Source organism: Petromyzon marinus, unplaced genomic scaffold (assembly GCF_048934315.1).
Source record: "Petromyzon marinus isolate PM22_M1 ecotype Great Lakes invasive population unplaced genomic scaffold, UKy_Petmar_22M1.pri1.0 PM_G_Scaffold_34, whole genome shotgun sequence".
NCBI lineage: Eukaryota > Metazoa > Chordata > Hyperoartia > Petromyzontiformes > Petromyzontidae > Petromyzon > Petromyzon marinus.
Window position 1 is genome coordinate 798,258 of NW_027422917.1, and position 17,825 is coordinate 816,082.

General features: G+C 48.8%; 1 protein-coding gene across 2 annotated transcripts; it reads left to right on the plus strand.

Annotated features, from left to right (window-relative positions):
- The first annotated feature begins 7,428 nt into the window (after positions 1–7,428).
- Positions 7,429–17,816, plus strand: LOC142915717 (E3 ubiquitin-protein ligase CCNB1IP1-like). 2 transcript variants are annotated; one of them, XM_076061410.1, is made up of 5 exons: positions 7,429–7,506; positions 10,039–10,220; positions 14,134–14,496; positions 15,337–15,666; positions 16,254–16,403. In XM_076061410.1, exons 3-5 carry the CDS (start codon positions 14,200–14,202, stop codon positions 16,311–16,313), a joined length of 687 nt encoding a protein of 228 aa, XP_075917525.1. In that variant the 5' UTR covers positions 7,429–7,506; positions 10,039–10,220; positions 14,134–14,199; the 3' UTR covers positions 16,314–16,403. The 2 variants fall into 2 exon arrangements, with proteins under 2 accessions (XP_075917525.1, XP_075917524.1); XM_076061409.1 differs by having other exon boundaries at positions 7,431–7,506; positions 15,337–15,676; positions 16,254–17,816.
- Positions 17,817–17,825: the final 9 nt, after the last annotated feature.

The window sequence follows — 17,825 nt, forward strand, 5'->3', positions numbered from 1 at the left end:
ATCTTTCCAATGATTGCTTAATTTGAAACCATCCTCTGAGTTGAAATTGTGTCTGTGTTTGTAAATCTGAATTGCCTCGTGGACAAATCTGATAAAAACCCGTGGGTTTGCAGAGAACCTTGGTATCGGAGAAAACTATATCGTGATCATCCACAGCGTTGTAACAGTGATCAGCCACTGCAGAAGAATTCGTTCTGCCGTGTTTCGAATCTGATTTGTGCTCGCGAATTCGGTCAGAGACATGTCGTTTCGTCTCCCCGATATAGTAGTCTCAGTTTGTAAACCCCGGGGTACTGTAAGTCAGGAACGACATCCTTCACGGATGGGATCAGGTCACGGATTTTGTGTATTGTATTGAACCGGACCAGGATCTTGTGTTTGTTTAGAATTTTGGAGATCTTTTTAGTAACGCCTGCTATATATGGTAGTGTGATGGTTTTGACCGGAGTATCAAGTGGTTGTTTCTGTATGGAGGGAGAAAGAGCTTGGCGGATGGTACGGTCAGAGTATCCGTTTCTCTTGAGGGCCAGGTGTACATGTTTTAATTCACTGGTCAGGTGGTGTTGGTCCGAAATGCAATGTGCCCTGTGGCATAACGTTTTGATGAGATAATTATTTTGAGCTGGGTGGTGGTGGGATTCAGGTTTCAAGTAGGAATCCGTGTGGGTGGGTTTCCTGTAGACAGAATGCCCCAGTGAGCCATCAGGTCTCCTCTCAAACAGAACATCCAAGAATGGTAGCTTGCCATCTTTCTCCACTTCCATGGTGAATTTGATGGCGGGATGTCTGGAATTGATGTGGTGTAGGAAAAGATTCAAAGCTGGAAGGTCTGAGAGTGGAAGTCTGGATGGCGTCTGATTCAAATTTCTCCATGAAAACATTGGCTATCACTGGTGATAAGGGAGAACCCATGGGGGTACCCTCATTTTGTTTGTAGGTGAGGCAGTGCTAGAGCATAGCCAATGTTAGGTAGGCTAGCCGGAGGAATCTCTCCATAATTATCGGAAGGGGCCGTACCCCTTTTTGTTATTGTTACGTGCTGCCTCCAGAAGTGAGAAGTCTCCGCATGTTTTATACCCACTACAATAGTATATATCGACTCTATAATAGTACTAATTTCACAGAGCATAGTGGTGAGGCCCAGTCCTGGTGCAGTGTCCCCGGTTTCTTCTAGATTGCCCAGCCGGCCGACGTGGCACCTTTGCAGGCTGGGGGTGGACTGCTACCCCCCCCCCCCCCACCATCCCCCCGCCCGCTCAACAATAATATTATCTAAGCACTATAATCGTAGCATCTACCGACCCTATAGTAGTAAGTGCACAATTGGGGAGAAGACATCACACTGAAGAATTGACCTCAGCGTTGGGTATTTTTGTTGCATTTTTAACACGAACGAGAATTCCGCCAACCCGATGGCGTGTGTGCGTTGCTAGGGGCAATCACCACCGCGGAGCGACTTTCTCGCACATGCGCAGATGCGTGCTCTGGCACCACTCCGTGCTTATAAAACGGAATAAATTGTTCATTTAACTACTTTAAACTTGACAGACGTGAAATACGAAGGGCGATTTTTCGTCCCAAGGCATACGGCGTGGTATGTGTAATTTTTCGATGCGTAAACCCCACAGTTTGTAAGTGAAAAACGTCACAAGGTACCCACGCAGACAGACACGCAGACACACAGACAAAAAATGACTTTTATAGGTAAGATATCGTGTAGTGTATAGTGTAGTGCAAGGCCGTAGCCATGGAGTCAACATTGGGGGGGACCAGATCTTCCAGGGGGTCTGGGGGTCCCTCCCCACCGCCCCCCCCCCCAGAAAAATATCTAAATTTGAAAAATTATTTCCTGCCATTTCCTGCCTAAAATATTAAAAAAATCACCAACACATGGGATGGACTTTTTATTTAGTTTTTACAATGATGTCTAATAGTGTATTACATTGCTCTGTTTTTACTTTTTACCATTTCTTGCTTCATTGTATGTAATGTTTGAGATTAGGGATTAATAAAGTACAACCATAACCACAATCATATAAACAGAAATCTATGCATTGATTTATATGAAGACAAGTCCAGATGTTGTGGCCAAGATTTAGCAAATTGCATAGCAATTATTACTTTAAATTTTTTTTTTATATAGCAATATATTAGGGGGGACATTTTGAGCACATTTGAATATGGGGGGGATGTGTGTCCCCCAATATATTATAACTAGCTGTACTACCCGGCTTCGCCTGGAACTTGGATTCACCACGCCCGGCCGCCTTTGTCTCCCCAGTGGCGATGTTCACACCACAACAGTTACTCGTTTGAGGCTGAGTCGACCTAGAAGAGGCCCAGGACCGGTTCAAATAATCGTCAACGGGGTTGGCTGTGAGCGGGAATCGAACTCGGGTCGCCGGGTTCGTAGCGCTAACCGCTACACTACCGCTCCCCCCACACACGTCCATAGGTATACACACACGCGCTTGCAGCAGACACGCAACTTTCAGGGTGCGTACGGCAGTAAACGACTCAAATAATAAAGCAATGCTGCGCGAAGAACGCCTTAGACCTGCAACACATTTGTATTTCACTTTACCCGCGGAGGGTGTGGGGGGACATCAGCAGGCATACTGTTACCGCATAGGGTCACATCTGTCACATGACAGCTCACTTACCGTGCAAAATATATGCATTATTTGCATGGTGTACAGTCTGGAAAGTACCCACATGGCAAATTTAAAGTTTGGTGCATGTCGGGAAGTACGCTAAACATTTTGAACTGGCACAATAAAAAAAAATCCCTTTTATATACTGTTTATAGAGGAAGATTACGGCCTTGGTGTAGTGTATAGTGTAGTGTACTAGTACAGCACACCGGTGTGTTGGAGAGCAAAGCCACACCATCATCGGTGTGCTGTACTAGTCACGAATTGGCACGTTCTGTTGACGTGACAACCCTCACTGATTGGCTGTAGTGATGTATCAGTGGAGCTGGTGCCAGGCGCAGTGCAGCTACTGTAGTGATGTATCAGTGGAGCTGGTGCCAGGCGCAGTGCAGCTACTGTAGTGATGTAGCAGTGGAGCTGGTGCCAGGCGCAGTGCAGCTACTGTAGTGATGTAGCAGTGGAGCTGGTGCCAGACGCAGTGCAGCTACTGTAGTGATGTATCAGTGGAGCTGGTGCCAGGCGCAGTGCAGCTACTGTAGTGATGTAGCAGTGGAGCTGGTGCCAGGCGCAGTGCAGCTACTGTAGTGATGTAGCAGTGGAGCTGGTGTCAGGCTCAGTGCAGCTACTGTAGTGATGTAGCAGTGGAGCTGGTGCCAGGCGCAGTGCAGCTACTGTAGTGATGTAGCAGAGGAGCTGGTGCCAGGCGCAGTGCAGCTACTGTAGTGATGTATCAGAGGAGCTGGTGCCAGGCGCAGTGCAGCTACTGTAGTGATGTAGCAGTGGAGCTGGTGCCAGGCTCAGTGCACCTAGAGCCGCAGTCGCGACGAGACTGAGTAAGGGGGAGCATCTTGAAGCTCACCAATTGGTCCAAGCAGCGGAGCTGGTGCCATGCTAGGTGCACCTGGAGCCACCATCGCCTCCTCCGATTGGACGGCGCCTTCCAGCAGCGTGCGCTTCTATTGGCTCAGCCACGCAGACCACGTTGTAGCCGATTCGATTCTTAATCAAAGCTCAACACGATTCAACCGCTGTAAAAGAAAATCGATGCTCGAATCGATAAATCGTTTGTTATTGGATACCCAGACTGGAGAGAATCGATTTGGTGTCAAGCCGTTTGATCGATTCTGGAGTCGGGAAGGATTCGAAACTACGGAATCACGTTTGAGTAAATTTTGTATAGAAATTTACTTCTGATATTTCCGCGTTTATTTAATGTACTTCAACAATAAAGCAATTTTTTTAAATTTACATCTCCGCGAATGCCAACGGGAGTTTTATTGTTGAGTTTTTTTCTGCAATTCGGTACTTTAAAATATTTCCTCAAAGTCGCCTCTGCCTTGGACTCACACTGGTTGGGTGTCTCCCCTCCCACGTGACGTGAAGTTTTTTTTTCCCGCCAAAACTTTTCGGCTCCTCCCCCTCGCCCGCCGCCATTTTAGGGGGGCCGGGGGTGAAGGCGGTGGCCATGGAGTTGTGTTGATAAGTTGATAAGTTGACGACGATCGGCCCGGAGTGCGAGGTCTCTCCACTTGTGAGGTAAATAATGCCCTCCAACGTCCAGTCCGTGATTTTCAGATGATTTGCAGGTGCAGTGTTGAGTCTATGGGTGGCAGTGTTGAGTCTATGGTGCAGTGTTGAGTCTATGGTGCAGTGTTGAGTCTATGGGTGGCAGTGTTGAGTCTATGGTGCAGTGTTGAGTCTATGGGTGGCAGTGTTGAGTCTATGGTGCAGTGTTGAGTCTATGGTGCAGTGTTGAGTCTATGGATGGCAGTGTTGAGTCTATGGTGCAGTGCTGAGTCTATGGTGCAGTGCTGAGTCTATGGTGCAGTGTTGAGTCTATGGTGTAGTTCATAGTTTATTTATTTGGTATAGCTCTGTGAGCCATTCGGCTCTTGAATCGGGTGCAACCTCAACAAACAAAAACATGAACAAGAAAACATCTTAAAGTGATTATGTGACTGTGCAAACAGAAAATCCAGGAAAAAACAATCAAAATATTCCTGAAATAGCACCATACACCAACGCTGTGTGCAAAAATCCCAGTGGGATGCAAGTCAAACAATAACAACAACCACAAGACAACTAAGATTAAGGTCATCAGTCTAACTCCATACTACAATAAACAAAAAAATGGCCAAAACAAAAAAACTTTTCGAAATCACCAAAATAAAAGCCATAAATGCAATGTAACAGTGATCATAGGGACTGTGACCGAATTTTTAACAATAAACTACGTAAATAAATTATAACACCAAAATCTAGAGCCATATTTTAGGCCACTGAATAGCAGTGGCAGCTAGGGTTGTACAACTCCTCTAGAGCAGTTTTGAGTGAAGATCTCATAGGTAGTGATTCAAGTTGCAGTTTATTGGCAATAGCATTCCAGACCCTGGGGGCATCAATAGCAAAGGCCCTTCCTCCGGTTTTTGTACGGCAATAGGGAATGTGAAGCTGGTAGCTTAGCGAAGACCTGAGGTCAAATTTGTTCTTTGAAACAAGAGAGGAGATCCAGTAGGTAGTCTGCGGATTTTTTGTAAGTACATCGTGAATAAATAAGATCTGGTGCTGAGTCTATAGTGCATAGTTTTCATTTCATAGTTTCATTTATTTGGTATAGCTGTGGTGCCGCCACAGCGGAGCCGTACCCACCGGCGCGACACCGTCACCGATGCCTCGGATTTCCCGCCACTCTCCCGGGGCCGGTGCCTTCTCAGACGTCCGCGTTTTGCCCACTGCACAGTCGCGAGGCCGCCGCAGCAGAGCCGCTCTGCCGAGGCCGTGCCCGCCGCCGTGAAGCCGCCACCGGGGGATGCCGACGCGGCGCACCCTCGCCACCCCCCCCCCTTTCCCCCCCCCCCACACGAACGCACACACGCCCCACGTAGAGCCGAGAGGAGAGGTCACCCGGCCGATAGGTTTTTTTCCAGAAGTCCCTAATGGGATCGAACTTCATGGTTTCCTGCGGCCGGGAAATTGGGCGATCTTCCCCCTGTAGCTGACATGCACTGCGGCGCCGTGACCTAATATTAAAGTTGCATGGTGACGGCAAGGGCCATCGAGCCACCGCGAGTGGAGCCACACACGCACAAGCACGGGTCAGTGGACTGGTAGCGGGAGAACAGAGAGCGGACGTCGGAGAGATCACTGCGGCGACATCACCCGAGCTGGGATCCGGGTATCGAAAGGGCGGGAAAATCCGAGCCCTGATTGGACGGGAGGCCAAGGGAGCGAAACGGCGGAATTCCTTTGTTGTAGGTGGGATAAAGGAAGGGGGATTCAGGTAGCAAGGTGAGTTCTTCAAAATCTTCGCGGTCTACGGAGCAATAGAGTCAGCCGTTCGGGACGTCCATGTGACGAACTCCAACGCAGCCAGGCTCCACTCTCGACGAGGCCGACCTACCATCTCCTCCTTCTACAACGTTCAGCGCAGCTTAAGGGAAGTAAGCGTGTGTAAGAGAAGTGAGTCCGGAGTCAGTTAATCGGGAGTAGAGAGCGGAGCGATAGACAGTAGGTTCAGCCTAGAATCCCCGGGAGTGTAGGCTGGCAGCCACTGACGTACACACACACGCGTAGTTAAACGAGTTGCTCAGGTAAATCAAATTCGCTAGTGGGGGGATTAAACTGTGTTGTGTGGTCTTTTGGGAGCGTGAAGTGGAGGGCAGAGTGTGCTGGGTGTCTACGTGTATGCGCGGCTGTTCACCTCGGGACGAAGTGTGTGGTGTTTACGTACCCGCACGATTGTTTACAATAGCGCGTAGCGCTCACATACCAGTGTGACTGCGTTGCGATCGCGCACCCGTGCAACTGTGTACAGTACTGTGCGGCGTGTACGGGCATACGTGGCGATTTTCGGTGGTGGCCAGTGCTCGCGTACCGTGATATCGCTCAGAGAGAGGAACACGCAAACTCCAAATATACAGCAGCAGTAGCAACAGCAGGCAGTGTCAGGGTCGTGGATTGAACCCACGACCTCCTTGTAGACCGGGCGAGGTCGTCAACATCTCCTAGCCACCGTGGGTGCTGACCAGAATGGATGTCTTGCAAGTCTCTCGGTGGAGTCTGGCCACGTCCCTGCTGCATTCTTGTCAATTTCTCGTTTGACGCGTGCCAACTAAATGTGAGAAGCCATCTGACAACCAAATATAACCATGATAGAGGTTTGTTTGAATCTTGACTTAAAAGCTGTCGTGACTGCAGGAATTCATTTTCTTTGAGTCTTTCGGTAAAGTCAACGGGGGGTTTCAAAATTAATAAATTAAAAATAATGAATAAAAAACCTCGACGTGCCAGTCTCAACACAAAGCAGTCATCTTCAGGTGTGGGGGCATCAACGGGAGATCAGATTCAGACACTGTTCAGCTAAAGGTGTGCTGGAATCGACGATAGAATCTAAGAATCGTTTGTTAATGCATTGAAAGAATGGAGAGAATCGATTTGAGGATTAAGCCGCAGATCGATTCTGATGGATCGAGTCGGGAAAGAATCTTAACTACAGAATATCATTTGGGTCATTTTTGTGTAACTCAAGATGAGATTTCTGATATTACCGCGTTTTGTAAATATTTACATAACCAATAAAAATTTGTGTTTATTTATTCAGACCGCGCCAATGCCAACGCGAGTGTTTATTGTTGATGGTGAGTTTTGTAAATCCGTCGTACGGTTAAAAAGAATAAAGTTTTCCCGTAAAAAAAATAAAAATCTCTCCGCCTTGGAGCCAATCAGGTTTCAGTTTCTCCCCTCCCACGTGACGCGAAGTTTTCTGGCTCCTCCCCCTCCACGCTCGCCGCCATTTTGAGAGTCGTGAGGGAGGTGAAGCCTGCGGCCTTGACAACGACGAAGATTCACCAGGGTCAGTGACAACCTCACACACACACTGTGACAACCTCACACACTCACATACTGACAACCTCACACTCACACACACTGTGACAACCTCACACTCACACTGTGACAACCTCACACACACACACTGTGACAACCTCACACACAGTGACAACCTCACACTCACAACCTCACACACACACTGACAACCTCACACTCACACACACTGACAACCTCACACTCACACTGTGACAACCTCACACACACACACTGTGACAACCTCACACACAGTGACAACCTCACACTCACAACCTCACACACACACTGACAACCTCACACTCACACACACTGACAACCTCACACTCACACACTGACAACCTCACACTCACACACTGACAACCTCACACTCACACTGACAATCTCACACTCACACACTGACCTCACACTCACACACTGACAATCTCACACACACACAGACTGACAATCTCACACACACACACAGGCTGACAATCTCACACACACACACACTGACAATCTCTCACACACACACACAGGCTGACAATCTCACACTCACACAGGCTGACAATCTCACACACACTGACAATCTCTCACACACACATAGGCAGACAACCTCACACACACACAGGCAGACAATCTCACACACACACACTGACAACCTCACACACACACAGGCAGACAATCTCACACAAACACACAGACTGACAATCTCACACACACACAGGCAGACAATCTCACCCACACACACAGGCAGACAATCTCACACACACAGGCAGACAATCTCACACACACACACACACAGGCAGACAATCTCACACACACACAGACTGATAATCTCACACACACAGACTGACAATCTCACACACACAGGCAGACAATCTCACACACACAGACTGATAATCTCACACACACAGGCAGACAATCTCACACACACAGACTGACAATCTCACACACACACACACACTGACAATCTCACACACACATGCTGACAATCTCACACACACACAGACTGACAATCTCACACACACACAGGCAGACAATCTCACACACACACACTGACAATCTCAAACACACACACAGGCAGACAATCTCACCCACACACACAGGCTGACAATCTCACACACACACATAGACTGACAATCTCACACTCACACAGACTGACAATCTCACACACACACACTGACAATCTCAAACACACACACAGGCAGACAATCTCACCCACACACACAGGCAGACAATCTCACACACACAGGCAGACAATCTCACACACACACAGGCAGACAATCTCACACACACAGACCAATAATCTCACACACACAGACTGACAATCTCACACACACAGGCAGACAATCTCACACACACAGACTGATAATCTCACACACACAGGCAGACAATCTCACACACACAGACTGACAATCTCACACACACACTGACAATCTCACACACACACATGCTGACAATCTCACACACACACACAGACTGACAATCTCACACACACACAGGCAGACAATCTCACACACACACACTGACAATCTCACACACACACACACAGGCAGACAATCTCACCCACACACAGGCTGACAATCTAACACACACACACACAGACTGACAATCTCACACACACACAGACAGATAATCTCACACACACACTGACAATCTCAAACACACACACAGGCAGACAATCTCACCCACACACACAGGCTGACAATCTCACACACACACAGACTGACAATCTCACACTCACACAGACTGACAATCTCTCACACACACAGACTGACAATCTCTCACACACACAGGCTGACAATCTCACACTCACACAGACTGACAATCTCACACACACAGGCAGACAATCTCACACACACACAGTCTGACAATCTCACACTCACACAGACTGACAATCTCTCACACACACAGGCTTGATAAAATAAAATAACACAATAAAATTCTCACGACGTTTCGGCCACAACACAAGCGGCCTTCATCAGGTGAAGGGACGAGACTGTCTGGAGGACAGCGCTGGAGCAAACACAGCCACGCTCAGATCACGACCTTTAAGCTGTGTAAGAAGAAACAAAGCGCCTTGACAAAGAAATTAGCATATAATTTAGCATTTAAATAGCTGAGTGATTAGCTTGTGACTGGTCACAGAAATGGCTATGTTAAAGTTAAAGCATACACATCCGCAGAGGCACCCCTTGACAAAGGAATTAGCATTGAATTTAGCTAATCACTCAGCTATTTCAATGCTAAATTCTATGCTAATTCCTTTGTTAAGGCGCTCTGTTTCTTCTCACACAGCTTAAAGGTCGCGGTCTGAGCTTGGCTGTGTTCGCTCCAGCGCTGTCCTCCAACAAGTCTTGTCCCTTCACCTGATGAAGGCCGCTTGTGTTGTGGCCGAAACGTCGTGAGTATTTTATCGTGTTATTTTATCAATTTATTATTTTATTCTCATTCTACGTGGTGGTGACTTTACCGAAAGAACCAAAGAAGATCAATCCTTGCAGTCACGAAAGCTTTAAATCGAAACAACTGCCTTGTTCAGGTCACGAGCGCGAGGGGTGACGTCACGCGGAAGGGGAGGGGTGCGGGGGGGGTCCGTGACGTCACACGGTCGCCCGCAAGCACTCTCCCGCACCGTGACGTCACGCGTGCCTCATCCCCCCCACCGTGACGTCACGAGCGCAGCTGCAGGGTGACGTCACCGAGCGTGTGGATTGCTGTGAGGTAAAAACAACACAAAACTATATATTTTTTTCTATATCTCACATTAAACACTTCGGGGTTCATATCAAGCAGAGGGCTGTTATTTTATGTTGCCGAGTAGTTTGATTATAAATACAATTTTACACGTCTTTTTTTTTAAGACTTTGGAGTTGCTACGTCTGAGGGGGGTTTTTTGTTCTTAATTTTTTTTCTCACCCCTTGAAGGTCACGAAACAAGCGATAAAAAGTGCGGGAATCCGAGTGTTTATAAACTACAAAAACAATATTACACGCTAGGGGGGAGGGGTTAACAGGTCCCTGCAGGGTGGGCTGGTAGGAACATTGGAATTTTGTCAAGTCTCTGCGCTGTCTATTGCTGATTTTACACCCCAACAGCACGAGATTTCACTTCGTTAAAGTATTGAAAGGGGACGGACGGACGGACACATTAATCTATTGCAGGCTGGTACACTCAGTTTACAATCTTCGCTACTACCAGTATAAAGGATGTCAGTGACAAGAGAGTGGCTCTCAATGACGTCACTCACGTGGTTAAACAAAGGATGACAGTGACAAGAGAGTGACTCTCAATGACGTCACTCACGTGGTTAAATAAAGGATGACAGTCACACGAGATTTCACTTCGTTAGAGTATTGAAAGGGGACGGACGGACGGACACATTAATCTATTGCAGGCTGGTACACTCAGTTTACAATCTTCCTTCCTACCAGTAAAAGTCGCCTCATAGTAGTGATGAGACACCACGTCTGAGGGTTACCCTCAGACGTGGTGTCTCACTAAACACAAACAATAAAAAAAGCGCGGGAAACCCTCAAAAAGTTGTGAGGCGATGGATTTAATTCATTTATTTTATTTTTTATTTGGTATCGCCCTGTGAGCCACGACCCAGCGTCGCTTTCGTGAGGGCGAAACTTTCATCAGCCTCATGGGGTCCACAACATTTTACTTTGCTTGGAAATACGACGTTTTACACCCCCCCCTTCCATCCCCAGCGATTCGATTGCTGTGCAGGGTTTGGAATGTGCTAGGAGATGTTAACTACCTCGCCTGTTATCATCACGGTGACTAGGAGATGTTAACTACCTCGCCTGTCATCATCACGGTGACTAGGAGATGTTAACTACCTCGCCTGTCATCATCACGGTGACTAGGAGATGTTAACTACCTCGCCTGTCATCATCACGGTGACTAGGAGATGTTAACTACCTCGCCTGTCATCATCACGGTGACTAGGAGATGTTAACTACCTCGCCTGTTGTCATCACGGTGACTAGGAGATGTTAACTACCTCGCCCGTTATCATCACGGTGACTAAGATATGTTAACTACCACGCCTGTTATCATCACGGTGACTAGGAGATGTTAACTACCTCGCCTGTCATAATCACAGTGACTAAGAGATGTTAACTACCTCGCCTGTTATCATCACGGTGACTAGGAGATGTTAACTACCTCGCCTGTCATCACGGTGACTAGGAGATGTTAACTACCTCGCCTGTTATCATCACGGTGACTAGGAGATGTTAACTACCTCGCCTGTTGTCATCAAGGTGACTAGGAGATGTTAACTACCTCGCCTGTTGTCATCACGGTGACTAGGAGATGTTAACTACCTCGCCTGTTATCATCATGGTGACTAGGAGATGTTATCTACCTCGCCTGTTGTCATCACGGTGACTAGGAGATGTTAACTACCTCGCCTGTTATCATCACGGTGACTAGGAGATGTTAACTACCTCGCCTGTTGTCATCAAGGTGACTAGGAGATGTTAACTACCTCGCCTGTTATCATCACGGTGACTAGGAGATGTTACCTACCTCGCCTGTTATCATCACGGTGACTAGATGTTAACATCCTCGCCTGGCCTACAGGAGATCGTCGGTTCGCGCCCAGGCCCTGACCACGCTTGCTCCTGCTGCTGTATATTTGGAGTCTGCGTCTCTCTCCCCATGTTGATTGCGTGGATTTGTCTCAGGGTCCTCCGATTTTTCCCGATACGGGGCCATCCATTTAGTTCGTTGTCATGGAGGGGGATACCCAAAATGCGTACGCTTGCATATGGGGGGGTCTACTCACAATGTACGCATAGGAAATGGGGGGGGGGGGGTTGAAGCCTCGATAATAATGCAGCCGGCGGTGGACTATCTGTTTGCTTAAACACGTTAATATTAATAATTGATCGTTTCTGCATGGATTACATATCGGCCGTTCTACAGGATTCTAGGGGGTGGGGGGGTGGGGGGGTGATGCGTCAGGCGAATGTACGTAGGCAGGTGGGGGGGGTGTTTAAAAAGTCCGCGTGCGTACGGGGTCAGGTTTTGACAGATTTTTGCGTACGCACAAAAGGGATGGCCCCTACACATTTAGATACTGTACAGCACTGTACACGGAGTGATCCCAGCTGTCCGGCAATGGTTTGTGTGATCACTCTCTGTACTACAGAGTGGCATGTGTGTGATCTCCATTGGTTTCCTCCGAGTTTCCCTCCCATAGCTAAACCCACAAACACAGTGGAACTGGTACTTGCCAGAACCACATCCCAAAGCTAACAGATTACCTGGAAATGACTCAGTGGGGGGATCACAGCAACATCGCCCCCTCTTGTGCAAACTTGGCAGGACCCCTCCTGAAGAAGAGTTGAGACTCAGTGGGGCTTTCCTGAGCAACAGGCGTATTCATACATTAACAATACGGATGAATACAGACGGCACATTGAGTGTGGCATGCAGTCATTATCCTCTGCCATTGTCAATCGACTTCTGGAACGAAAGCCTCCCCAATTCGTCCCAATCTCAAGTGGTGAGGACTCAACACAGCCAGTCAGCCACTGACAAGCTCACTCACCCATTAACTCACTCACCCACCACACTGCAGGTCACAGCAGCACATTCGCGCAGCTAGTCAGCCACTGGCAAGCTCCCTCACCCACTAACTCACTCATCCAACCACCCACTCATCACATTGAAGGTTACGACAGCACGCTAAGCCAGCCAGCCACTGACAGGCTCACTCACCCACTAATTCACTTGCACCCACTCACCAAACTGCAAGCACAACAAGACACTCACTGAGCCAACCAGCCACTGACAAGTTCACTCACTCACCCACGCACGCATCCACTTACCCACTCACCACATTGCAGGTCACGACAGCACTCTAAAGCCAGTCGGCCACTCACAGGCTCACTCACCCACTAACTCACCCACCCACTCACCAAACTGCAGGCACAACAAGACACTCACTGAACCAGTCAGCCACTGACAAGTTCACTCACCCAGAAACCCATCCACTCACCCCACCACCCTGCAGGTCACAACACACTCACCCTCGCAGAGGTTTTTGGGCAAGCGTTGCGCACTTTCAGATGCGCTTCTGCGTCCGTCTGGAACCATTTTCCTTCCGCTATTAGGAATCCACTGAAACTGTGCATTTTAAAATCATCTAGATTGAAAACTAATTTCTTTTGCACTGGTCTTTGTGTTTAGTTTCTTGTCCTCTACCCGTACCTCCGATTAGCACGGTTCGCTCTGTACGGTGTGAAATAAGTTCAACGTGCATACACCCAGCCCATCAGCCACTTACAAGTTCGCTCACTCACCCACAAACTCATCCACCCACTCACCAAACCGCAGGTCAGAACACTCCCCCTGCTCAGCAATTTAGCCTCTAAAACCGTCGCTCTCCCAACTGATTTCTGTTTGCTTTGCCATCGTACTTTACCTCACTTGCTTCCGTCATTACGCTGACCAAGATCTCTCGCCGCCCTTAACGAACGAGCACGCACCCCGGCGCTCTCTCTGGAGCTCTCAGCCGGTCAGTAAACGGCAGGAGCTCGCAAAAAAAAACGCGAACGCATTTCGTGCGCTCCATGCGAAAACGTGTTTCACCCGCGATTCGTTTCCCTCAACCAGAACGGCGGCGACTGGGAACAGAAGAACTGGCGGCCCCCCCGGGGCCAGTGGTCAGGCGGGGAGGAAATGTCGGCGCACGAAGAAATTCTGGTGTGCAACTTGAGGAAGTGCCGGCGCATTGTTGGCGACTTCGCCTGGGTCACCTCCTGCTCGCACCTCTTTTGCGACGAGGACGGCGAACGCGAGTTCAAGATGGGGGCGGCCGCCTGCCCGGCGTGCGGCGCCTTGCCGCGCGGCATCCTGGACGTGGTGCGGGTCTGCTTGAACCCCCCCGAGGAGCACAAGTCCATGGTGCTGGCGGGCCTAAGGCCGGACGTCATCCAGGAGATATGTTCGCGGGCGCTTTCATTCTGGATCTTTCAGGTATCGGCGACGGATCGGTGACTTTTTAAAAATAAAAATTATTTTTAAAAAGTAACAAACTGAAATGTTTTATATTTTAGCGGATAAAGTCCCACTGAGCTACGTAACCTCTTTTTTTTGCAGAAGCGACCTGGCCATCACGAATGATAGCCAAACCCAAGCGGCTGTTATCATCACGTGGAAATTTACAGCAGTCAAATACTCTAAAACGCGTTAGATGTCGTTTTTAAACATTGGGAGGGAAAAACCAGAGGACCTGGAGAAAATCCACACGGCCACTGGGAGAACGTGCAAACTCCAAACATAAGTAGTGACTAACTCGGAGACAAAAAGACTTGGAGCCACTTCTTTATTTAGCGAGCACCATTGGAATGACGCAGTTAATATTTAGTCCGTCTATTATCGGTGGCACTACTTAGAACATGTACAGCGTTTAAGATGTCACTCTTGAATTAATTTGCGTGATTTATGAATATTTTTCTCCTGCTGGGTTCTTTCGGTAAAGTCACGTAGAATGGAGATAAAATAATAAAAATAATAACAGAATTTATTATGTTATTATTATTTTAATTTTTATTACAGAATAAATTCTGTTATTTTTTTATCTCAATTCTACGTGGTGACTTTACCGAAAGAACCCAGAACATGAATCCCTGCAGTCAAAAAAGCTTTAAATTGAAAATTATGAATATTTGTTTTTCATTCTTTCGATTTTTTTTTGGAGCTTCGTCATTCCCAGAGGCTTCGCTAACCGAGTTATTCTTCTACATGTAAGTCCCCTTGCGCGTATGGCTCTTTAACCGATTAAAAATACGTTTAATCAAATTTTCCATCTCGCAGGTGCACCAGGAGAGACTGTATCAGGAACACTTGGCCGCGAAATCAAAGAGGCTCAGGGTGCAGTCTGAGGACCGCTTCAAGCAGGAGATCCAGAACAAGGTCACGGAGGTTGCCACTCTGAAGCGGCAGTTCTCGCTTGCCAAGAGCGAGCTGGCCAAGTTCAAGAAGAGGTACAACGAGGCTGCCGAGAAACTGCTGGAGAGGGACCGGGAGCAGAAGAAACTGCAGGTCTCGTACGATCGCCTCCGCCTGCGATCCTACGCTATCGACGAGGGGAGACGCGCGGAGGAGGAGGAGGCTCCGAACGGCGCGGCGTCCTCGCCGTTCATAGTGAGATTCGGTAGGGCCGTTTGAACTTTAGTAATAGGTTTTTACCCTTTTAGCTGGCACAAAAACTGATACCTTTATTCAAGGCATCATGTTTGCAATAACCACAACACAGGCAGTCAAAATGCAAACAAAAAAGAGACAACTCTGATAATAATATTGGCAGTGTCCTTGAATTTGATTGGTCCACACCCGAGACGGCTTTTCTTAGAGCCTAGTCTCCACTGGTGTTGGACCAGAAGACGCCAAAAGGCGTACAACTCAAAAACAGCGCACCATCAGGGAGTATTGAGGGCTCGGGGTAAGCCTTTATATTATGAGACCTCCTCTGCCAGTAACAAGATATAGGAATAGGTTTTTACCCTTTTGGCTGGCACAACAAAAACTGACACCTTTATACAAGGGATCATGTTTGCAATAACCACAACACAAGCAGTCAAAAATGCAAACGAAAAGAAACAACTCTGATAATGATATGTTTGAACTTTGTTAGGAACCGACCAAGCAGGGAAAATGGGGATAGGTTCATACGGTGACGTTTTGTACGTAATGTCATTTTTTCCCCCACCCCCCCCCCCCCCCCCTGGTAGCAGCGACGTCGACCCCGCGAACGTCGCAAGGCGCGGAGGGAAACGCGTGGAGCTGGATGATGACGACGCCTCCGCGCTGCCGCCCCGGGGAGACGGAGTTTGCGCCGAGGCCGTTGTTTTTCAACGGCAGCCCCCCGGGCAGGTCGCCGCAATCCGACGGCTTCCTCCGCTTCCCCTTCCCCGCCAAAGCCGCGGTGACCGGAGCCAGGAAGTGACCTCGCCCCGGTAACAACGCGAGAGTCCTTCCCTTCGCGCCCACCTCCCCGCCCTCCAATGCGGTCGCAAGGGGTTCCCCAAAAAAAAAACTCGTGGGGAAAAAAAACGACGCAGAAAGGACCTCGCCCACTGGCCTCACCGCGCATCAGATTCCTGTGGTCTTAACGCTGCCCGCAGGTCATCTGCCTACTCCCTGCGGCGCTTGGCAGGAGCCTCTCATCGTTACCGCCAGTCGATTGCCTCCTGAGTGCAAACGGAATTCGAATCGGAAATATTTATTTACGCTGGAGGTAGGAATCCGACAAGCTGTGAAGCTCTTTTCCCACAGACTTGTGGTCGGGGGCACCGGGGTAAAAACGTTACAGCGACAAACAAATACAAAAAACCCCACGTCGTGCACAAGCGTCACGGGGTCCACGTGTCCGAGCGCGTGGCTCGTCGCCCCCGTCAGTTGTGTTCGGAGAGCCGCTCGCTGGAGATTTTCACGCACGACGACGATAACGCCGCGTCATTGAGCTATCGTTTGTGATGGCCGGGTCGCTTATGAAAATAGCTGCGTAGGTCGGTGGGTCCTCGCCTGGTAAAATGAAAAAAAATTTGTTGAGTTTAGTTTCAATTCGTTACTACTTTAGCGCACACCAATTGTGTTCTGGGAGAGCAAACCCACAACGTTGACAGTGGAGTTTGACGTCCCGCTTGGTGATCACCACCAGCGGCAGTAACTAAACGACCGCACTCCGTTCAAGTGACAAACGTCTCCCATTGGCCGTGCCGGGTGGGGCTCACAGGGTTACGTCACTTTCACATCCATCAGAAACTTTTGTTTATACTGGAGGAATCCGTGCAGCCCTACAGGAGGTTGTAGGTGCGATCCCAATTCTGACAGCTGCTGCCGTATATTTGGAGCTTGCGTCTCTCTCACTCTCTCATCATCATTATCACCACAGTGGCTATGAGATGTTACCTCGCCCGGTCTACAGGAGGTCGTGGGTTCGATCCCGACTCTGACAGCTGCTGCTATAAACCGTGGCCGATGAGCGACCGCTTTCGATCCCGCCGCTTTGCGTGCTGGAGAGTAAACCCACGACATTTACCGCTTGAGCACCGTGAATTTTTTTCCGGCGGGTAGGTTGCCGGGTGTCGTCGTTGGCGTTCGGGGGATGGGGGACAGGCCGGTGGTGGCGGCGCTCGTGACGGCACAGAGGGGTGGTGCCGTTTAGAATCTCGCTGCGGCCGACCCGGGAGTTACCGTGGTGCGCGTTGTTTCTCGATGCTGTGTTGGAGTAAGTGCTGTTCACAGGAGGGAACCTGTTCCATTTGTTTTTCATTAAAAAGTTTAGGACTTTGCGGCCACCA